Source organism: Lithobates pipiens, unplaced genomic scaffold (assembly GCF_037356315.1).
Source record: "Lithobates pipiens isolate NorthernLeopardFrog02 unplaced genomic scaffold, aLitPip1_a1.2 Scaffold_23, whole genome shotgun sequence".
NCBI lineage: Eukaryota > Metazoa > Chordata > Amphibia > Anura > Ranidae > Lithobates > Lithobates pipiens.
Window position 1 is genome coordinate 59,368,230 of NW_027507785.1, and position 24,509 is coordinate 59,392,738.

Below are 24,509 nucleotides of genomic sequence, written 5' to 3' on the forward strand. Positions count from 1 at the left end.
GAACTCTGATGGGGACCCTGATGTAAAGGAGGACTCTAAAGGAGACTTTCATGTAAGGATGGACACTGATGAGGACCCTGATATAAGGGTAGACTCTGAGGACCCTGAAATTAGGGGAGACCCTGAAGTGAAAAGGAACCCTGATGTAAAGAACGACTCTGATGGGGATTCTAATGTAAAGGGGGATACTGATGCAGACCCTGATGTAAGAGTGGACTCTGTTGGGGACCCTATAATAAGGGAGATCTGTGATGTAGAAGGAGATTCTGATGGGGACCCTGAAATTAGGGGGGGCCCTGAAGTGAATAGGAACCCTGGTGTAAAGAACACCTCTGATGGGGACTTTAAATGGGGAAGGGGGGATTCTGATGAGAAAAATGCAGGCTGGATTTATTTTCATTCAACCTTTATTAATGGAATTCACTTGGAATATACTATTTGGAGTTTATCCAGATCTTCTTTACCTCATTTTACTGATGTTCTGTCTCTATTGTACTGAATCATATCATGATGATTAAGTAAAAAAAGAAAAAAAGAAAAAAAAAAAAAAAATATATATATATATATATATATATATATATATATATATATATATATATATATAGATAGATAGATAGATAGATAGATACAGTACACTATATTAAACAGATTTTTTGGGCGCACATATTTTCGAAATATATGATGTGGCCCTCCTACTAAAAAAGGTTGGACACACGTGCCTAGGGGTACCATTCAATACAAATAGCACTGCAATGCACCAGTGGATGTATGTTGGGTTGCCGCGTGTTGTGGTAATCCTTGCATTACAGCAATGCAAGTAAACATACACTATATTACCAAAAGTATTGGGACACCTGCCTTTACACGCGCATGAACTTTAATGGCATCCCAGTCTGTAGGGTTCAATATTGAGTTGGCCGCCCTTTGCAGCTATAACATCTTCAACTCTTCTGGGAAGGCCGTCCACAAGGTTTAGGAGTGTGTCTATGGGAATGTTTCTTCCAGAAGCGCATTTGTCAGGTCAGGCACTGATGGAGGACAAGAAGGCCCGGCTCACAGCCTCCACTCAAATTCATCCCAAAGATGTTCTATCGGGTTGAGGTCAGGACTCTATGCAAGCCAGTCAAATTCCTCTGCCCCAAACTCGCTCATCCATGTCTTTATGGACCTTGCTTTGCGCACTGGTCCAAATCATTTGGTGAAGGGGGGGATTATAGTGTGGGGGGAGGGGAGATTATGGTGTGGGGGTTGTTTTTCAGGGGTTGGGCTTTGCCCCTTAATTAAGGTGAAGGGAACATTTAGGGCGTCAGCATACCAAGACATTTTGGACAATTTCACGATTCCAACTTTGTGGGAACAGTTTGGGGATGGCCCCTTCCTGTTCCAACATGACTGCACACCAGTGCACAAAGCAAGGTCCATAAAGACGTGAATGAACGAATTTGGGGTGGAGGAACTTGACTGGCCTGCACAGAGTCCTGACCTCAACCAGATAGAACACATTTGGGATGAATTAGAGCGGAGAATGTGAGCCAGGTGTTCTTATCCAACATCACAAATGCGCTTCTGGAAGAACGGTCAAACATTCCCATTGACACACTCCTAAACCTTGTGGACGGCATTCCCAGAAGAGTTGAAGCTGTTATAGCTGCAAAGGGCGGAGCCAACTCAATATTGAACCCTACAGACTAAGACTGGGGATGCCATTAAAGTTCATGTGTGTGTAAAGGCAGGCGTCCCAATATATATATATATATTGACAGCGTCAGTAGAGCAATGGATGGTGTCAGTAGATTTTATTTTTATTATTTTATATTTTTACTATTTTTTTTTATTGCAATTTGCTTAGGAGCCCCTTAGGTTTGCTGATCAGGGGTCTAAGCAGGGGGAATGTGCACCACACAGGGTGATTAGGGTGTGCCCAGGCACACCCCTATGGTATAAAAGCAAGTGTCCCAATACTTTTGGTAATATAGTGTATATTGGACCTAAAGGGTTACTCATTTACTTTACATTGGCATTTTTGTTTTTGGGTGTGTTGTGTTTCAGGTGTGAAAATTTTGTTTGCTGCAAAAAATACCACGCCCCAAAATGGCTGCGCCAATCTTATTGCACAGTAAACCAAAGTACCGTGCATCAAGAACATAACTTGAATTATATTTTACTGTAATCCCCCTCAAGGATTTAACCACTCCACATCAATAAAGCTCCCCGCTGGCATGACAGATGCAAAGGTCAATCTGCAAACCTCTCCAAGGGTCACCTAAGTGACTCCAAGGAGCAACAAATTTTCCAAGCAGCGAGCAGGAAGAGAGGTTCAAATTTCCAGGGGCTGGGAACATTCTGCAGCTACTTCCTGGAGAACCGAGACACACTTCCTGTCTGCTTCCTGCACCTTTCTGCAAGAGGTCTGAGAACTGGCTCTCAACATGATGATCACTTTAGCAGCCCTCACATTGCGGGGAGCCGTCCAATCCACCTGCACAGGGATTAACCCGTTGTCACCAACACCATCATGTTTCTCTATGACAATTTAAGCCGTGGGTAGCGTCACGGAGGAATTCCAGGGAGATACACCATATGAAACAAAATCATTGTAAACTAAATGTGTAATAAAATAACATAGGTGCCAACTGTTCCTGGTTTCCTGGGATGAGCCCGGATTTTTAATAAAGGTCCATAGGTAGTCATTCCCTTGAAAAGGGCTCTGTTTTTAAAAACTCCATGATCATACCCTAAATTCCCTTATTTTGATCTTACAATCATCTTTGATATTTAAAATGTAACTGTGGCAAAAACAGAAATGACATACAGTATATGATGCAGTTGTTTTTTTTGGTTGTCCCTATGACATCATTTTACTACTTGCTGATGTAGCAATAGGTCCATCGGCCTTCTATTTTCTGCAATGGGGTGACAACACTTTTCCTTCTGCAAAGTAATCTCCTGCAGTGTTGTCACGCTGCAGACAAGCAGGGTTTAGATCAGTGCAGGGTTGTTTTTAAGGCAGGGCAAAAGGGGCAGCTGCCCTGGGCCCTGTCATTGTTGTGGGGCCCAAAGCATACTTGCCAACTATCCTGGTTTAAATTCCCTCGTCCCTTGAGGTTTTAGTCCTGTGCTGTGTCCCAATATCTCAGTGTGAAGTGCTGCTACTAATGCTGCCCAGCTCTGCCCTATTGTTGTGTACAGATGACTCACCTGCAGACCCTGTGTTTACATGTAAATTACCGGCATTCATATGTAAATAGTGGTGGCATTCATATGTAAAGGTGGCATTCATACCCCAATAGCGGCATTCATATGTATATCATGCCCCCCTGAGGTCATATCCACAGTAATCTCTAGCAACCAGTCAACAAGCAGAAATCATGTGCTGTGACCTCTAGCAACTAATCAGCGAGCTGTAATGTGTGCTGTAACCTCTAACAACCAGTCAGTGAGCGATAATGATACACTGTGACCTCTAGCAACTAATCAGTGAGCCGTAATGTGTGCTGTAACCTCTAACAACCAGTCAGTGAGTGGTAATGATACACTGTAACATCTGGCAACCAATTGCAATAGCTGCCTGATCTAATTCAGTAAACTGATTTTGAGTCTAGCTGCTATTTATTGTATGTCTCAGAGCAGGTGGAGAGCGAAACTGCATGGGGGGCCCCCCCAAGAAAAGTTTTGCCCAGGGTCCAATCAATATTAAAGATGGCTATGGATCAGTGGTCTCCAAACTGCCTTTATCCTCCCTCCGACATCAACAATGGTTTATTATTCCTCCCACCATAGCTCCCAACTGTCCCTGATTTCGAGGGACTGTCCCTGATTTGGAGCAATGTCCCTCATTCCTCCTCATTTGTCCCTCATTTTGGTCTGGAACTCCGCTGAAACTCAGTCGGGAAGACCGTCGGAACTAGTCTGCCGGAAAGTCCGGTCGTGTGTACCCGGCTTTAGTGGGTGTAGTATAAAGTAGATTCATGGGTGCCAGACACTTGTTGAATGCAAAGAGATTTTATTTCTCTTGAACAGAACTTTGGAAGAGAGAGTTAGGGCCAGGACACCCTTAGGCAGTTGCAATGTTAATTTGGCAGTCTCTGAGACTTCTACAGGTAGACAGCCATGCAGGGAAAGGCATCCAGCAAGATGCCACATCCGCATGTGTAGGAATGATGTCTCTTGTGGCAACAAGGTGTAACAGTTCCTTCACTTTCACTACAATCACTTCTTGTAGTTCTTCATCCCACTGAGCTCCCAGTCTCTCACTAGACTAGATGATTCACTGCCGCTGAATACCTTGAGCTCCTTCAATCTTCACTGTAGTATCTTCCTCAAGCGCCACCCCTGCTTATCTGCTGGGTCCCTAGCTTGACACTCCATGACATTCGAAGGACCTAACCCACAGTCACTTAAGACCCGGCTCACACTGAGGCAGCACGACTTGCAGCGCGACTGCCTCAGGCAACCGGGATCCGACTTTAGCGGCGGCTTGCAAAATGACTTCTGTATAGAAGTCAATGCAAGTCGCCCCAAAAGTCATACAGGAACCTATTTCTAAGTCGGAGAGTCTTGAGTCGCTCTGATTAGAACGGTTCCATTGCACCGAATGGGACGCAACTTGTCAGGCGGCTAAGTCACCTGACGAGTCGCCCCTGTGTGGACCGTCTCTAACCCACCCGTTCTACATAAACTTTAACCCCTCCAAATCCCCCCTCAAATGATGTGACAAGATTTTGGAGTAAATGGCCTTGACGGCCTTTTTATTAACAATTCCCATAAAATTAAATAAATAACATTTTAAATAACCATTAACAAACTTTCTATGTACTTTTTTGGGGTCTTCGAGGGAAAATCTTCTTCTCCTCCGCCGCTCATGAGTGACATCACTCCCCTTCCTCCTCTTCTTACTGAACCGGAGCGCCTCCCTTCCCCTCCCCTTTTTTTAAAGGGGGCAACTTTTCCCTTTCTAAAAGCATGAGTGTGATGTCCACATTTGTCATGCCGTCCCTGCGCTCATCCTCTCCTTTCCTTCTACTCTAGGACTTCCTGATACGTCAGAAGTTGCACCCCAATGGCCTGCTCGGTCCCTGGCTCGACACAAAAGGCTGTTCTGTATGCGTCACCTCTGCTGGTTGGGTCCCTGGCTTGGCACCTGCTGAAGTTTCCAGATTCTTCTTCATACCCGGTTGGTGAGAATACTGCTCCGGTACTTGCTTCAGCTACTCACAGTGGTCCTTGGTAACAAGGCGGTTGGTCCCTTAGTGGCGACAGCTTCCCCTCTACCTCCGACCACGACCAGTTCTCTGGCCGGCAGAACCATCACTTCTGGTTGGACTGCATGCCGCAATTCTAACGCTACGATGCTCTCTTGCTTGTGGATAGGCCCTCAGACAGCCTAGCAGCCAGATGTGCCCAGGACAACCATCCAGGGCAGGGCCGTTTTTAAGGCAAGGTAAAAGGGGAAGCTGCCCTGGGCCCTGTCATTGTTGTGGGGCCCAAAGCAGCTGCCTCATACTTGCCAACTATCCCAGTTTAAATTTCCTTGTCTCTTGCTTTGTCCTGATATCTCAGTGTGAAGTGCTGCTACTAATGCTGCCCAGCTCTGCCCTATTGTTGTGTACAGGTGACTCACCGGCAGACCCTGTGTTTACATGTAAATAACCAGCATTCATATGTAAATAGCAGCAGCATTCATATGTAAATAGCTGCATAGATATGAAAATAAAGGCGGCATCCATATGTATAGCATGACCCCTGGAGTGAGGAGATGGCGTGCTGTAACCTCTAGCAACGAATCAGTGAGCAGTATTACTGTACAGTAATCTCAACAACAGAAATCATGTGCTGTAACCTCTAGCAACTAATCAGTGAGCTATAATGTGTGCTGTAACCTCTAGCAACCAGTCAGTGAGCGATAATGATACACTGTAACCTCTGGCAACCAATCGCAATAGCTGCCTGATCTGATTCAGTAAACTGATCTTGAGTCTAGCTGCTATTTATTGTATGTTGTCTCAGAGCAGGTGGAGAGCAAAACTGCATGGGGGGGGGGGGGGGGGGGGCAAGAAAAGTATTGCCCAGGGTCCAATCAATATTAAAGACGGCCCTGATCCAGGGGGTACAGTACACTGATCACCTGACTCCACCCTTATATATAGGTTCTCCCAACAGGCCAAGGGATTCAAGAAAACCCCTGCCCATTGGCTGAAATACCCCATATACTTCTAATGTGTCCTTGCTTTGCCCTTGTCTTATGTAATGCCACCAGGTACCTGGCCACCTAGCGGAAGAAGAGAGAAGTGCAGCAATTCTAGACAGAAAATCAATTGAAATCCATTGATCCCTAACAATGAGCCAAGGTAACTACACCTGGCAGGTAAATTTAGGAGCAACCCTGCCTAAACATCAGGGTCCTACATCTATATAAGATATTAAAAAGTAAGGGTCCCAGCTCAGTGTTCCTGTGGAAAATTTGGTGTGCCTGGCTGTGAAGGGTGGAGAATCCCTATACATCAGCGGCTCCTATGGGGGATGTGCTCCAGTAGTTAATTACCATTTTTGCTGGACAGCTTGGTCCGCATGTAAATGTACAGAAAAAAATAAAATGAGTCTGTCAAAAAAAAAAAAAAACTGAATTCATAAACGGAATATTATTACTACATGTATTAACTACATACAGATACCCAAATACAATTTTTTCCATTATAGTGTTTTTATTAATACTTATAAAAACGAATAATTTATAGTTTATTGGCAATCAGAATACAAAATTCATTTCATATTAATAAACATAACAATTTATGAATGAATTTGTGAACCTCTGGGAACATTAGCTTCACAGCAAAGCATCTCTGGAAATTATTTGACAATGCTGGTGACCGGTGCTGGTGATCTGATGGGAACAAATATTGAATAAAAGTTAACTGCATGAATGTCCGTAAACAGCCCATTGTCTACAGGCAGCATTGCTTCCAATTCTCAGCATGCTGTGCCGCCATCATCCCCATTCTGTGTTTTTCATGGGCGTTAAGAAGTATGTGGAAATTTTGCAACTTATTGGAACATTTTCAAACTGATCCTTCACCATGGCTGCCAGTCATCCCATTTTGAAGAGGGTGGCACACAAGCTGTCACAGTTCTGCCATTTTCTCCTATTGCAGGAAAGATCCTGCCAGTTTTTGCAAAAAATGTTGCCAACTTTGCCTCACTCTTGCCCACCTCCAGTAAAATAAACTTTTATAGTCAGTAAAGCCAAGTTTATATTTTAAGAATAATGATTCTTTGTTAAGGCCATGTTCAGACCTTTGCAGTGCATTACCATATGCTCATTAACATGTGTTATGCCACGTGTTAAGATGCATTATAGTAAGACAGCCCATTTATTTTAAATGGACTGCCAACGCATCACAATACACCTAAATTTTTTTTTTGTGAACAATCTGAGCTCTGTAATGAGATAAAAAAGCAGGTCTGTTGTGGTGGATTAGGTTTGTGTGCTGGAGTGTCATTTAAAATAAAGGGCACTTCAACGCCCCATGATGCATGCATTATCATGTTGTGCACTTTTAGTATTAATTGCTTCCAATTTTAGTACTGCGATTAAGCATCCACAAAATGCATACAAAGCTCAAGAATTTTGAATCATTGTAGGGTAGGGGCACAGAGGTGCCCAGTGTAGTTTCCCTAATTGGCCACTAGGTCTTGCCAAAGCTAGGGTTGGGAACGCTGTAGTGTCAAGCAGTAGTTCTCAACCACTGGGCTGTGGCCTCCCTACTCCTGAGCTACCAGCCAACTGCAGATTCCCTAACCTACCACAGTGCCTTCCAACTTCCGTAGTGTTCCCAACCTCCCATACTTGCCCGCAGTGTCCCTTAACCCCCCACAGTGCCCCCCCCCAGCCTGTTGCAGAGCCTTCAGCCCCCCTCATGGCACCAATATCAAAGTGCCTCTCAACCTCCACAGGGCCTCCTAGACCCTGTAGTGGCCTCCAGTCTCCTCCTTGCTCCCGCAAGGCCTTCAGCCCCTCCATAAACTTTATTCCCTACATTGTCACCAAGTCCCCTGCAGAGTCACCTAACCCCCTAATCCACAGCCGTAGCCTTAGCCTTCCACCATTTCAATACATATTTTGCATTCCCATTTGTGTATCAACCTTTTTTCCAAGTACCTGGAAAAGGAGGTACCTCCGGAGCTTTCCCGGTTAGGTGAGGACAGCCACAGATGCCACCATTGTTCAATCACTGCGGTGGATCTTTGCTCTCCATCCAGATACACACTGTGGTTTCCTTCTACATCCAAACAGCATTTCTCTTAACTTTGATGTAAGTGTGGATATTTTTTTTCAATAAAATGTTACAATGTTTTTACCAATTCCTTCGCTTTTGTCTACCTTGTGTTCTCTGCATGTTGCTGAGGATCATTCACTGATCTGATTGCCTAGCTGCAGAATTCTCTCATTCATTGATTCTGGATCTGATGAGCCCAGCTGCTGAAGTCGCCCATCCATTCCTGATCTTCACTCTACCTTGGCTGCCACCCAGGTTGCCAGTTTTTCTGACTCATCACCCTGAGCTACCACTCCAACAGCTTTGGAGCTCTATCTCCAGGATCAAGTACTTTTGAAATTTTTTTTGTATTTCCTTTCTCTCATGAAGAGCTCCCTTGTTTCTCGTGCCACTGTGACAGACCCAACCGGGACAGGAGCTTTTGGAGGGGAGCCTCTTGCCTACTGACTATGGGCCCTGGCATTTGAGGGACCTGCAAGCATTTAGGAAGATGTCCTGGTATAGAACGTAAGAGAACATTATTACATTTAACAGTCAAGGAACCATGATGGTCTCTGCCAACTTGAACTTCAGTGAGAAGTTGTATGTGAAAAGAAAGCTGGTTAATGAGATTTGGACAACCCTGGGTCTCCTTTCTGGAGAACTGGGGACGAACTGTCGGGATGGCCACTGACTTAAGTCACCTAGGCTTGTCTAGGGGTCTAGTTGTTAATGAGTTTACTGTGTAATTAGATTACCGTTTATGCTGGCTGTTCCATAGATGTGCTAAAGATATTACTGTTTACAGTTTGTATTGTTTAGGATAAGGTGATCAAGCTCTTACCTGATTTTGTGCGCTATATATTCTGTGTGAATTTACAATAAAGGGAGTGCCAGTTTGCACCAAAGCTAGTGTTGTCTACTTCTTAATTATACTATTCAGCTATAATACCTGGTTTCTGGTTCCAGACTGGTGGAAGCTGTATACTGATGGAAGCACCTAAGAGGGGTGCCAAGCATTCTATCACAGCTACCACAGCTATATTTTGAAAAGGTTGTTGGGGCTCCATCTGTGAGCGCAGAGAGACTTTAATTGTTTTACAGTCTTTGCGGATCTAGCATCTAGGAGCTTCCTCTTATGGTGAAAGCTATCAAGAAGATGTTCAGGAATTACAGGACTACTCACATCCCCTGGGTATGTGATGTAAGTCTACTCAACTTGGCTCTCTGCTCTCCTGTTATATGTTTGCATTTGAAAGAATGTGCAAGTTCTGTTGGAAGGACTGAAAGTGTATAAATATGTATATCAAGTGTGTTCCAGTAAAGGTTTAAAAGGTAGTCATTGTATAGACTCTTCCTTCTCCTAAAATCATAATGGGAACATTTTCTGGAAATGAAACTTAATGTTCTACTACTGGCCTCCATTGCTGTAAGACCTGAGAAGGTTATGTAATGGGCTACTGGGAGGTGCTAATCAGGCCAGGTCTGGTGCCTTCATGGGGTGCCTCTGGTACTCATGGGAGGATCCCATGCTCTTAGCACTTCAGTGAGTGTAGGGGGCCAACCTATGCTAGGTGGGAATTAGATAAAGACTGTAGGTGTTCTCCACCCAGAGACTGTGTGGGTAGAGGACATGTATTTATGCAGGTGCAGTGTATTTTCTTCACTGTAGGTGGCATTCGACTGCAGCAACATTGCAGCTGGAAAGTCAAGAGGAACATGGTTCCTCTATGGTTTCATGTGTCACTGGGAAAGCTATCAGTTGGATGCTGCTGTCCCATGTGACTTTGGCAGCCATCTTGGGTCGGGCAGAGCTCCCAGGCTTGGCACACATGTTGCTTGTGGGTAGTGTAGGGACAGGCCAACCATCTGTGAGGGACAGTGATTAGTATCAGGGAGAGGTTCCAGATGAGTAGGGTCAGGATAGGGACACACCGTCCTTCTGGAGATCTCCCCATTTGGGCACCGACTGGCCAGGCTGCAATCCACTCCTCAAGGCAGATGCTGTGGCCAGCCCTGAGATCTGCTCTGCTACACATCATGAATGCCTTCTGTGAGTGTTCCCGGTCGGGTGCCTTACCACTGAGCTTGTATTGAATTATTGAACTCTGACTTTAATACAAGTTCTGTTTCTGCAACTGGCCTCTGAGCGTTTACTGCCGTTTACCATGCTGCACCTCCCCACATGTACCCAGAAACAGCACTCTGCCCTGATGATGGTCAGAACCTGCCTACAATGCCATAGATCCCTAAAGTCTATGGGCATCCTTAGAACTAAGATTTAATCCACGGTACAATCGTGTGGGAGAAGCACAACGTTTGCTTTGTGTTTGATTTTTAGTTTATTGATTTTGGTCTTTAGTTTCTGTATACTGAAGATCTTTTAATAAGAAAAGTACCAAACAAGATACAAGACCTCTCTTTGCAGTCTGAAAGAAGGCCGTCTTTGTAGCCAACTGACCAGAATAACCAACTGTCACTTTTCCAGCACAGACCTGAAACTGGAAGGAAGAACAGATTCTGCCAATATAATTTTTTCTGTTGGGTGGTTGATAAAAGTAGCCCACTATGTTAATGAAAGTGTACACAGTGGAAGCGGCAATTTTCTGGATCCAAACTCCTTTATAGAAAAGTTCTGCCAAACGATTCATTAGGAAACCAATGACATGGCAGGATGCATATGGCCACCCACACTGCCATGTCAATATCAATATACTTGAATCTTAAAGTGGAACAAGGGGCTTATAGGATGCAGTATTTCAACAGCATTACAGCATGTTACAGCATAACTATGTCTCTCTCCCCCCCCCCCCCCCATAAAAAAAAAAAAAAATTGTACTGCTGCACTTAATTTTCATCTGCATTTTTTCTTACCCATCCCCCCACCCCCTTCCCCGCTATCTCTTTTACTGCAAAAACCCCCCTAATGCAGCACCCAGTGATGTGGTGGCAACGGTGCTGCTCTGCTCCAGAATACAGAGCAACATTACCACTCTAATGTAGGTTATGCCTGCTTGCTCTACAGAAGGATGGGAAGATGATGCCGGGGCGTGGCTACCAGCATTGTCACTGCTGATTGAACTATCTGTTACTGGTGCAGCTTGTGACTTGACTTCACTCATACCTGAACTTGGTGTATTCACAATGTGTTACCAGCTGTAGCCTTGCTCATCTGAAACCAGCGCTTCAAAGTTCCAGTCTTCAGTGCCTGCACACTGGCACTTGTGCCATTACTTTGCCCTTGCAGACCCTATCTCAACTTCTTGGGTTACTTGGAAGGGAATTGTGCAAGAGGTCATCCTCATCCTCTCAGGCTCCTTGTACAGGTTCATGACCTGGACCTAGGGACCTGAACCAAGAACGATTACATCACCAAATCTCACTCTAAATCTGGTGAGAATAGCAGAAGTGCCTTAGATAATCTCAGACTGCAGATAGCTATGAGGCTCGAAGCACAGGAGTGTCTAGGTCAGCCTTTCTCAACCTTTTCAATACAGAGGAACCCTTGAAATAGTTCTCCGGTCTCGAGGAACCCCTGCTAAAAATTTAGAAATCTACAACTCATGATACATTAGTGTGATGGTCAGTGGGAAGAATGCTCCTTACACTTGTGGTCATTGGGAAGAATTTTCTCCTTACAGATAGCTAAAAAGATCAATGGTGTCAGTGGGAACTTATCTGAGAGGCAGAAATTGTCCAATGTTGAAGGAACCCCTAGCAACCTCTTGAGAAACCCTAGGGTTCCACGAAACCCTGGTTGAGAATCATTGGTCTAGAGAGAGGAGGTATACTGCTATTTTTCAAAAGATATTCAAGACAAAAGATACACGACCAATGTAGAACAAATGGCCCTACCCTTACTCACTAGCTAAAAGGCCATACTCCGATCTCCCCTCAACCTCTTCATATTACCAATCCCAATAACGGAGACCCCACAGCAAATGGAGTGAAAATGGCCATAGCAGCCTTTTATTAACAATTTTAAACTAAAATTAACATAAAGGAGAAAAAAAACATTCTTTAAATCAGAAACAGATCAGTAGCTAAGCCTGTTGTTCTTTGAGGCACCCCAAAACTATGTTTCATTATACACTACGGGACCTTTATCATAATAGGCCTCCAGGCTCAACACCCCGGCTCGGAGACAACACACTACTCGCAGTGCAACCATGTCCAGATTCCACTTAAACTGTCATTAACTGGAACGCACCAGAGGGACACATACCACTGATGGGTCCTGAACCATTTACTTATCCTAAATGTTTTTCCCCCCACCAGCAAAGACCAACAAAAATGCCTAGCTGCCATGACATCCAGTAAAAAACACACATCATAGCAATAAAAAATAGACAAGAACAAGAACAGGGAGGGTGAGTGGGAAGTGGCTTCCCTCCTCAGCTGATCCCCACTGGACGCCAAAATTGGCATCACCCCTCCTAAAGCTGCCCAAACCCCACCCAGCTACCACTACCTCCAATCAGGTAGGCCCCACTATTCTACAGCAAAAACACTCTACCTATTAATTGCAAGATGGACTTTATAGGCACATGCATAAAGTAAAAAATAATTGAAATTTCAATTGGATAAAGTTAAAATTGTGGTTTGCAGACAAATAAAAGGAAACAGTATTATAATATAGTATGACCTCTTTGACCGAACACCCTGTGACCTCATATTGTGACTCAACCACTCCTTACTCCTTTTGGATGCTGCTACTGGTTATTTCTAATTGCACCGATTTAGATTAGAATATACAATTTGGAAGTGATATTTGAGTCCTTGGGGGTCATACTATATTATAATTTTGTTTTCTTTTATTTTTCTGTAAACCACGATTTTAACTTATCCAATTAAAATTTAAAATAATTTTTTACTTTATACATGTGCCTATAAAGTCCATCTTGCAATTTCCAATTTTCTTTCAATAATATTGGGACGTTGGCATATTACTAGTTGTGTATCCACAGTGTCACCCTGTGAGGATACACGTTAAACTCCTAATTCTTTGACACTCCACCTATTTACTCTTCCCTAACTTGTCTCCCCTCTTCACCTGGTCATGTGTGCCCTGCGCTATTTTTTTTCTTTTTTCATTTACTCCAGGCCTTGCTTTTTTCAGACTACTGCTTTATTTCTAGATATTCCCAAAAATATGAAAAATCTTAAATTTTTTGGTTCAGGTTGACCTTAAAAGGTTTAGTTCATCTTTACAGAAAGAATGTATAATAATGAACACCGTACACCCTCCCTACAGCCATCTCTAAAGCCAGCGCAGCAGTCTGGGGTTTTACAAATCAATACAGCAGGGATATGCAATTAGCGGACCTCCAGCTGTTGCAGAACTACAAGTCCCATGAGGTATAGCAAGACTCTGATAGCCACAAGCATGACACCCAGAGGCAGAGGCATGTAGTTTTACAACAGCTGGAGGTCTGCTAATTGCATATCCCTGCCCTACAGCGTTTTTCAACATGGACCAAAGCGATTCATAGTGATGACGTTGACCAATCAGAAGCGATCTAGTCCATCCTGGAAGGAGAGGAGAGAGAAGAGTGAGGATTTCAGGTTTCCTGGATTGCTCGATCAACTGCCGGAATGCTGATAGCTCTGCAGCCCTGAAGGTAAGAACAGTAGGGACTGGCGTGGCAGAGAGGGTGTCTGGTGTTAGTTCGCCTTTATGATTTTTTGTGTAGCTGAACCAACACTTTAAAATGGGTACAAATATGGTCCTAAAATTCTTAGTTGATACACAAGAACTGACCATAGGTTAATTACAATTGACCATTGTTCAGTCCAAACTGTTGCCTAATTGTAATATTGTTATTAAATCAATAAAAATCAGTGTCCTTCTTTTTACTATCTACTCACAAGGAAAGGCTTGGGGAGGGAACTTGCAGCAGAGAAAGATCTAGCGTCCTGCTAGACAAGACTGTGCTGAATAGCAGAGCTGCATATTTCTCAGGCCTGGATGTACAGAAATACTCACACACCCGTTTGGCAGATAAAACATATATTGTATATTTCATTTGTGCTCTTTGCCTGGAGTTCAGCTTTATTTTATACATCTTTATATATTTTTTGCACAACAGACACTCTAAAAAGGGATACTAGATGTCCCCACTTAAAGCATTTAATCACCAACGGTTTTTATCAGCAATGTAAATCTGTCATGCCAGCTAGCCATAGTCAAATTCTCATGCAAGACTAATAACGAAGGACACATGTTTACAGAAAACCTAAATACTGCCTCCTATTATCTGCCTTTCATGTGGTGTTGGGACTTTTATAGAGAGATGTGTAGATGCTTTTAATGATGTAATTCTACTGTAATGGCTTTAGTCCACAGAAAGTAGGACATGTGCAGAGCAGACGAACCATATTATCAAAAGCAGAAAATGATATAAAACCCACCAGAACATGCGATTAGGGACATAAACCTTGTTTTATTATTTGTAAGATCTAAACAAACTCCCAAAAAGTTCAACTAAGGCAGATAAAATGGATAATCTTGACAAGGCTAAAGCAGCCCACAAATCTTGGATGGCAATCAGATGTGCATCCGTGACTGAGCTTCACTCCGGCAATGTTCTGTTTAATAGAACGTTCCTATAAATACAAACATGCCCATTTTCGCATCGGTTTTCTAACTTGCTTGAATAACTGCTCCCATGGACAGCAGAGAAGGATATAGGCAGGATAAGATGCCAAGTCAGCTGCTGATGAGATTCATGCAGATCCTTACAAGTTTGAAAATGCCACCCATGTTCCAGTTAATATTTAGTCCTAAACATTGTCTTTTTTTGGACCCCAGAGGGCATTGAATACCCTTTTGGTTGTCTGACCTTTACTGGAATAACACCTAATCTAGACCACCGGGCCATGGCCTACCTTCTTCCATGACCCCAGCGAGCTGCAGATCCCTTAACCTCCCACAGTGAACCACAGTACCCCCAGGGTCCCTGAGAGACCTCAGCCACCACAGTGCAACCCAGGGCTGGACTGGGACAGAAATTTGGCCCTGGACTTCATCCAGACCGACCCACTTACATTTTTAGTGTCCCATCACCAGCCCCCTTACAACAGAATGTCCCATCAGCACCCCCTTACATCAGAGTGTCCATCAGCACCTCCTTACATCAGAGTGTCCCATCAGCACCCCCTTACATCAGTGTCCTATCAGCACCCCCTTACATCAGAGTGTCCCATCAGCACCCCCTTACATCAGAGTGTGCAATCAGCAGCCCCCTTAGATCAGAGTGTGCAATCAGCAGCCCCCTTAGATCAGAGTGTGCAATCAGCAGCCCCCTTACATCAGTGTCCCATCACCAGCCCCCTTACATCAGAGTGGCCCACTGAGCCATCGGCCCACCGGGAAACTCCCGGTGGTCCCAATGGCCAGTACATGCCTGGTGCAACCCAGCCTCCCAGAGTGACCCCAGCCTGCTTCAGACCCTCCAAAATGCTCCCAATATTTAACAGTGTCCCACAGTGTCCACCAGAAACTATATCTTCTACAGGTCCACAAAAGTCTGCTGCAGTGTCCCCTAACCAACTTCACAACCCCCTCCCCCCCCACAGTAACACCAAGCCCCATCTAGAGCCTTCCAGCATTTCAAAAAATATTTTTCAGTCCCATAATTTCATTGTGTGAGCATAATCTTTATTTTTTACTGTTGGGACATGGAAGGTTTTGGAAGAATTTATCAGGCCCTGGTCTCAAAACAGATTGAGAATCGCTAATCTAGACAAGGGGTCTCCAAATTGTCTAAGGAAAGGGCCAGTTTACTGACTGCAGACTTTAGGAGGCCGGATTGTGGCCAGTGGGGGGGGGGGGGGATAAAATAATTACAACAGGGGGTATTGGTACTAGTTAGTGGGAAGAATAATCTTGATAGTGTCAGTGGGAGGAATTGTGCTCCATCGTTGGTATTAGCAGGGGGAATAGTGCCCCATCTATGGCATCAGTGGAAGGAATAGTGTCCCAACTATAGTGTCAGTGAAAGGAATAGTGTCCCATCTATGGCATCCATGGAAGGAATAGTGTCCCATCTATGGCATCCATGGAAGGAATAGTGTCCCACCTATAGCGTAGGTGGAAGGAATAGTGTCCCATCTATAGGATTGGTGGAAGGAATAGTGTCCCATCTATGGCATCCATGGAAGGAATAGTGTCCCACCTATAGCGTAGGTGGAAGGAATAGTGCCCCACCTATAGTGTCAATGGAAGGAATAGTGTCCCATCTATGGCATTCATGGAAGGAATAGTGTACCATGTATGGCATCGGTGCAAGGAATAGTGTCCCATGTATGGCATCGGTGCAAGGAATAGTGTCCCATCTATGGCCTCGGTGCAAGGAATAGTGTCCCATCTTTGGCATTGGTGGAAGGAATAGTGCCCCATCTATGGCCTCGGTGCAAGGAATAGTGTCCCATCTATGGCCTCTAGTGTCCCATCTATAGTATCCGTGGAAGAAAGTGTCCCATCTATAGTATCAGTGGAAGGAATAGTGTCCCATCTATGACGTCAATGGAAGGAATAGTGTCCCATCTATGGCAATCATGGAAGGAATAGTGTCCCACCTATAGCGTAGGTGTAAGGAATAGTGTCCCATGTATGGTGTCGGCGCAAGGAATAGTGCCCCATCTATGACCTCGGCGCAAAGAATAGTGCCCCATCTATGGCCTCGGCGCAAAGAATAGTGCCCCATCTATGGCCTCGGTGCAAGGAATAGTGCCCCATCTATGGCCTCGGTGCAAGGAATAGTGTCCCATCTATGGCCTCGGCGCAAGGAATAGTGTCCCATCTATGGCCTCGGCGCAAGAAATAGTGTCCCATCTATGGCCTCGGTGCAAGAAATAGTGTCCCATCTATGGCATCGGCGCAAGGAATAGTGTCCCATCTATGGCATCGGCGCAAGGACTAGTGTCCCATCTATGGCCTCGGTGCAAGGAATAGTGTCCCATCTATGGCCTCGGTGCAAGGAATAGTGTCCCATCTATAGTATTGGTGGAAGGAATAGTGTCCCATCTATGGCCTCGGTGCAAGGAATAGTGTCCCATCTATAGTATTGGTGGAAGGAATAGTGTCCCATCCATGGCGTTGGTGGAAGGAATAATACCCCATCCATGGCATCACTGGAAGGAATAGTGCCCCATTTTTGGTGTCAGTGGAAGGAATAGTGCCCCATCTATGGGGTCAGTGAAATTAATAGTGCTCCATCTTTGGTGTCAGTGGCAGGAATAGTGCCGCATTGCTGGGGTCAGTGGGAGGAATAGTGCCTTTAAGGGCTGGATAAAGGCAAGCAAAGGGCCACAATTTGGAGACCACTAATCTAGATTGAGCAGTGGTGTGCTTTAATTCTCATTCATACTCTACGCAGAATGGGGACCTACACAATGTACCAGCTTTGGCCCCTCTATCCCTTCAATTGATCTTGAAAAGGATTGCAAAGGCAGAAGGAAGCCGCCATATAGACTCCAACTGCCCATTAGTGCATCCTCCTTTGTTGAGTAGCAAACAGGTGGACAGCTTTCACCAACTGGCTCCCTGGTTTACTACAGGAACATGATAGTTGTAGCTGGGCCCCATGGAAATGTACTGTGCCCTGGTTCCTACCTAGTTTGCCTTGTTGGTGATCTAGTTCTGACAGACAGAGAGTTGCCAGCTGGACCAGGACCGCTTTAAGGACATCAAATGATGATCTACCAACTCAGCATTCTCAACCTGTCTATGCAACACCAGCAGACAAAGCCAGCCTTTGCTTGTTTAGGTGAGAAGCAACTGGGTTGGGAATCTTCTTCAATTGATATTCTTTCTCAGAACATTCCAACACTTCTGCAACACACCTCCCCCAGCTCTCCCCATTAACCCAGTTGCCTAAGAAGACAATTTGTATTTCAAGAATGACTGGATTTCTAAGTTGCCTAAAGTTGGTTGGATCATGCTGCATGTCCAACTGTCTATGGTGGCCTAAAAACAACACCGTCACTTGGATAAAGAACGCCCCACCATGAGAACCCTATAAAAAGAGAAGCAAAATAATTACCTCTACCATGCAGGGCTCAAGTCCTGCATGAACGCATGGGAACGGAGTTCCTGTACTTTTTCCACAATAGGAACTCAGTTCCCATTAGCAGCCACGTCCTGCAAGACTTTGAAGTATGTGAGCTGTGTGGCAGGTGCTACACCAGCAGCCGCCGACACAGCTCGCAATAGTAAGTGCCACACACTAGGGGTGGACTGACCATTCAGGCATTGCCAGTAGGGGGCCCCATGATAGCTTCCTCTTCGATCTACCTGTCAATCACAGCTAGCTGATAGGTAGATCAGCTCCCTGCTGAGATTGTATTTAGTCAGACCTCTCATGATGCGCTCCTCCCCGCCGGCCCCTCCTGATTTTCTGTCTCCTCATCTCCCCCAGTCTCCTGCATACTTGCTCTGTGTATCCTGCTGAATCCCCCCCTCCTCTATCTTCAGTGCCATATGATGAGAGAACCCAGAGGAGGAGCACAGCTATTCTGCTCACAAGACATGCAGGGAGAGAGGTGAGCTGAGGGAGGAATATCAGTTTGGGGTGGTAAGCTGAGCACAATACCTGGAAAAGTTTAATGCCAGGAGGAGGGAAGTTTATGTGGAAATAGGTTGGAATAGCAGCAAGTGTGTGTTGGAGCCCTGCAGAGTTTGCAGCCCCTCAAGCTAACATACATCTCCTAAGCAGGAACATCACTATCTCCCTAAGCATTCTGTCCAGATAAGGTGCAGTTCATTTATGACCTTTCCGTTTAACCCTGTGTTATCCAAACTCTGTTCAAAGAAAAGTGTAAACTCACCACATAAACACTCTATATACAAAATAAAATTCCCCAATAAAGATCAGAACATAATGTTCACATTTGCACAGAAGCACAATTGAATGAATGCTGATTATTCAGAGAATTACCGTATTTATGTTTATTGAGGATTTTTTTTTTTTTTTAAATGTACTAACAGTTAAGCTTCATACACACAATACGAAAATTGGATGAAAAATACCACTTTTGAAGTGTTCATGCATATGAGCGTATCAGTTTTTTTAAAAAATTTTGGGTGGGAGTTCCCACACTCTTTTCCCCAGGACTTGACCTCTGCTACCATGCGTGGGTTTTGCAGAGCACAGCCACTATCGCACACTTTAAAGTGGGTTGGATAGTATATGCCTTACTAGGCTGTGGTTCCTGTACTTCTCTATGCAATACAAGCTAATCATGGCTGGGAGGAGACTCCAGTGAGGTGTTATGCAAATATCAAAATGCCTTCATGGGTGGATTTGAATCTTGAGGAGTGGGCGTTCCTAGGCAGACTGCGTACGCATGCAGAATGCCCTAGGTAACGCCCACATATGATGTTGAGTCTTGATGATTAACTTCTTGAGATCCGCGCTATAGCCGAATGACGGCTACAGCGTGGACCTGCTTTGCCGGGACGACGTCTATTGACGTCGTCCTATGCACGAGCGGCCTGCGTGCCCCCTGAGGGGCGTGCACGGCGCGCTCTGTGATCAGCGAGTCTATGAGACTCGCCTGATCACGGATCGGAGCAAGGGGTCGATCCCGACCCCTTACCACGTGATCAGCTGTCAGCCAAAGACAGCTGATCATGTGATCACAACACAGCCGGTAATCACGCTGACAGCGCGAGGAGAAACAAAAAAACGTTCACCGGCGGCCGTGATCGGAACATCAGTCCCGATCACGGTGAGCTGGGGACAGCTCATCAGTGCCCACCTGCCCCCTGCCAGTGCCACCAAAAATATGCCAAAAAGTGACACCCATCAGTGCCACCCATCAGTGCCACCTATAAGTGCCCACAATCTGCCTCGCACACAGTGCTGCACCTCAGTGCCACATATCTGTGCCCATCAGTGTCATGTACCAGTGCCCATCGGTGATGCCCATCAGTGCCACCTATCAGTGCCCATCAGTCCCATCTATCAGTGGTACCTATCAGTGCCTATTCGTGCCACCCATCCGTGCCATCTTATCTGTGCCCATCTTTGCCCATCAGTGCCGCCTTATCTGTGCCCATCAGTACTGCCTTATTTGTGCCTATCGTTGCCACCTTATCTGTGCCTATTAGTGCCGCCTTAACTGTGCCTATCAGTGCCCACCAGCGCCGCCTCATCAGCGCATTTCAATGAAGGAGAAAAATGACCTGTTTGCAAAATTTTATAACAAACTATTAAACATGATTTTTTTATTTTTTTTTATTTTGCATCTTTTTTTGTTTGTTTAGCAAAAAATAAAACTCCCAGCTGTAATTAAATACCACCAAAAGAAAGCTCTATTTGTGAGAAAAAATGATAAAAATTTCATTTGGGTACAGTGTTGTATGACCGCGCAATTATCATTCAAAGTGCATCAGCGCTGAAAGCTAAAAATTGGTCTGGGCAGGAGGGGGGTTTAAGTGCCCAGTAAGCAAGTGGTTAAACAAGCTGAAATTCAATAAATGAAAGGATTAACATTCGTTTAGCCAGAAAATGACACGGCTCTGTCTGACTTGCTGCAGCTTCTAATGCACATTGTGTAAAGCTCGCAGTGTGCAGTGAAATCAGAGTAAACAATTTCATTACATTAGACAAGCCTTTACAACTGTGCAAGATGGAACCAAATGCAGTTAGAAGAACACTAAACAGGTGAAAGCTGATTAGTTAACTGAACTGTGCATTTTATTGCAAACCAGATCCCAATTTTGCCTTTTCCGTATGCGGAGTAAAATTGAGAGTTTTCACTTAGGTCATTTTATCAAATTGCATCAGAGTCAAGTACAGGATCATTTAGCCAAAATGTTGCTAAAAGATGAATTTGTTAATTTAGTGGCAAACTCTATTTCACTGTGAAATAACACATCTTGCCTTCATGGAATATAGTCTGCGTTTGATTCCAATGCACATGGCCGCAATATCAGTAAAATGAAGGCTCAATTTCCCTCATTCAGGGTGCAAAAAAAATGAACAAAAGGACTGCATAAAATATTCATTATATACAATATTTTTTATTATAATAGCACACCAGTGCCATTATTTCAAAGGGTTAAAGAATAACTTTTTGCTTGTAGGGAAGGCCCCAATAGCTTCATTTTCCGATGGCTGTAGATGGTTTTTCAAGCCAACATCTCTTCTTTCACCTTGGACGTGTTGGCAAATGACCTCAGCCAGAGACAGGCCGCTGACCACTGCTCCTTCAATGCACGGACTTACTAGCCAGTCTCCACATATTCCCACATTGTTACTCGCCTGGAAGACACAGTCCTCACCCTGTAACACATTAAGGGGGTTAGCCGCACCCCACAGCTGCACTTTGGTAAAGCAGGGAGTCAACATTTTTCGATCAACGCCAGTCACTGCTGCAAATCCATTCAAAAGCAAATGAGTGACCTCTTTTTCTTTGGAAGGTGGTATAAACTCTTGAGGGACTTTATGGTTGGCCCCAAAAGCCTTCGTACTAATGACAGTCCAACATTCCATCTCATTATCAGGGTACTTAGATGTGTTATTTCCAATCCATGATAAGTCTGGATGTTCCACAAATGCCCCACCATAGCTCAACGCAACCTTTTTTGTTAAAGCAAATAACAAAACCCAGAGGGAGCAAAGCTGCATGACGTGAGTCCGCGGTGATAGAACAGGTCCAAACTTAACTTTGAGAAGGTTGTGGATTTGTGGCGCCCCTGAGTTTTCCATAAGCTTTGCAGCACACTTTCCGTTATGGGCCACCACAAGATAATCAAACCATCTGTCATCTACTTGCCACTTTTTATTAAGTGGATCCCAGTGGACACTGCTGACCCACTTGTGTCCCTCAAACTGAACAAGACTTGACAGACATTCAGGAACTGCCTGCATTCCCCTCGTTCCAATAAACACCTGCATATTCTTGATTTCTTCTGGCTGTTTCCCCATCTTGAGATGAACAATTTTGCTAGGCCATAATTTTACCGCCTTCTTGTTGTGCATAAAGGACACAATTTTGGCAAATCTCTGGTCACTCACAGTGAAAAACTGGACAGCGTGGTCAAATATGTGGAGTTGTCCATTAATGTTGATGTACCGGCTGCTACATCTGCCCCCAGGGCCATGTTTTCCAGTGTCAAAAACCACTGAGTTAGTGATTCCCAACTGTGACAATCTAGCTGCACAGACCAAGCCTGAAATCCCGCCACCAACAATGGCCACCGATATCTCTTTTCCACTCATTTGATCACAGAGGACACCTGTAGAAGAAAAAAAAAAAAAAGGCAATAGTCTAGTTTTGTCATACATAGAGTACCTTGAAAAAGTATTCATACCACTTGAAATTTTCCACATTTTGTCATGTTACAACCAAAAACGTAAATGTATTTTATTGGAATTTTATGTGATAGACCAACACAAAGTGGCACATAATTGTGAAGTGGAAGGAAAATGATAAATGTTTTTCAAAATTTTTTACAAATAAATATCTGAAAAGTGTGGGGGGCATTTGTATTCAGCCCCCTTTACTCTGATACCCCTAACTAAAATCTAATGGACCAAATTGCCTACAGAAGTCACCTAATTAGTAAACAATGTCCACCTGTGTGCAATTCAATCTTAGCATAAATACAGCTGTTCTGTGAAGCCCTCAGTGGTTTGTTAGAGAGCCTTAGTGAACAAACAGTATCATGAAGTCCAAGGAACACACCAGACAGGTCAGGGATAAAGTTGTGGAGAACTTTAAAGCAGGGTTGGGTTATAAAAATATATACCAAGGTTTGAACATCTCACAGAGCACTGTTTAATCCATCATCCGAAAATGGAAAGAGTATGGCACAACTGCAAACCTACCAAGACATGGCCGTCCATCTAAACTGACAGGCCGGGCAAGGAGAGCATTAACCAGAGAAGCAGCCAAGAGGTCCATGGTAACTCTGGAGGAGCTGCAGAGATCCACAGCTCAGGTGGGAGAATCTGTCCACAGGACAACTATTAGTCGTGCTCTCCACAAATCTGCCCTTTATGGAAGAGTGGCAAGGAGAAAGCCATTGTTGAAAGAAAGCTATAAGAAGTCCCGTTTGCAGTTTGCGAGAAGCCACGTGGAGGACACAGCAAACATGTGGAAGAAGGTGCTGTGGTCAGATGAGACCAAAAATGAAACTTTTTGGCCTAAAAGCAAAACGCAAAACACCGCACATCACCCTGAACACACCATCCCCACCGTGAAATGTGGTGGTGGCAGCATAATGTGGCGGGATGTTTTTCTTCAGCAGGGACAGGGAAGCTGGTGAGAGTTGATGGGAAGATGGATGGAGTCAAATACAGGGCAATTTTAGAAGAAAACATGTTAGAGTCTGCAAAAGACTTGAGACTGGGGTGGAGGTTCACCTTCCAGCAGGACAACGACCCTAAACATACAGCCAGAGCTACAATGGAATGATTTAGATCAAAGAATATTCATGAGTTAGAATGGCCCAGTCAAAGCCCAGACCTAAATCCAACTGAGAATCTGTGGCAAGACTTGAAAATTGCTGTTCATGGATGCTCGTCATCCAATCTGACGGAGCTTTAACTATTTTGCACAGAAGAATGGGCAGAAATGTCGCTCTCTCGATGCACAAAACCGGTAGAGACATCCCCAAAAAGATCTGCAGCTGTAATTGCAACGAAAAACGATTCTACAAAATATTGACTCAGAAGGGCTGAATACAAATGCACACCACACTTTTCACATATTTATATGTAAAAAAAAAGTTTGAAAACCATTTATAATTTTCCTTCCACTTGACAATTATGTGTCACTTTGTGTTGGTCTATTATATAAAATTCCAATAAAATACATTTACGTTTTTGGTTGTAACATGACAAAATGTGGAAAATGTCCAGGGGTGTGAATACTTTTTCAAGCCACTGTAATTTCAGGGATTAACAGAAATGTAGCTTTAAATTTCCTACACAAAGTATTATTAATTGTGGATAATTGTTTTTCTTGCTATAAGGCCTAAACCCAGATATGTGATCAATGAGCCATTGCATAGAAATCTTTCAACAGGAGTTTTCATCAGCAGCCTGTGCCGAAACAAAGGGAACAAGATGGGAAATTAAATTGGACCTAAAGTCGGAAAACTGATTTTGGGTTTACCTGCCCCCTCTGGTCTACATTCAGTAAAAGTAGGTACTCTTTGGCTGTTTAACAGAGGTGCTGTAGATAATAAATACCTCTGCCTCTCACATAAAGGATGTGTACAGTAGGAAATCATTGGACCTC

At 44.3% G+C, this 24,509-nt stretch overlaps 1 protein-coding gene across 2 annotated transcripts in view; it reads right to left on the minus strand.

Moving 5' to 3' along the window:
- Positions 1-21,262: 21,262 nt before the first annotated feature.
- Positions 21,263-24,509, minus strand: part of LOC143927576 (renalase-like) — a 79,165-nt gene continuing 75,918 nt past the window's right edge. For both annotated transcript variants that reach the window (XM_077451715.1, XM_077451716.1), the window contains exon 2: positions 21,263-22,500. In XM_077451715.1, coding sequence (XP_077307841.1) covers positions 21,308-22,500 — 1,193 coding nt within the window. In that variant the 3' untranslated portion in view covers positions 21,263-21,307. The remainder of the gene's footprint in view (positions 22,501-24,509) is intronic.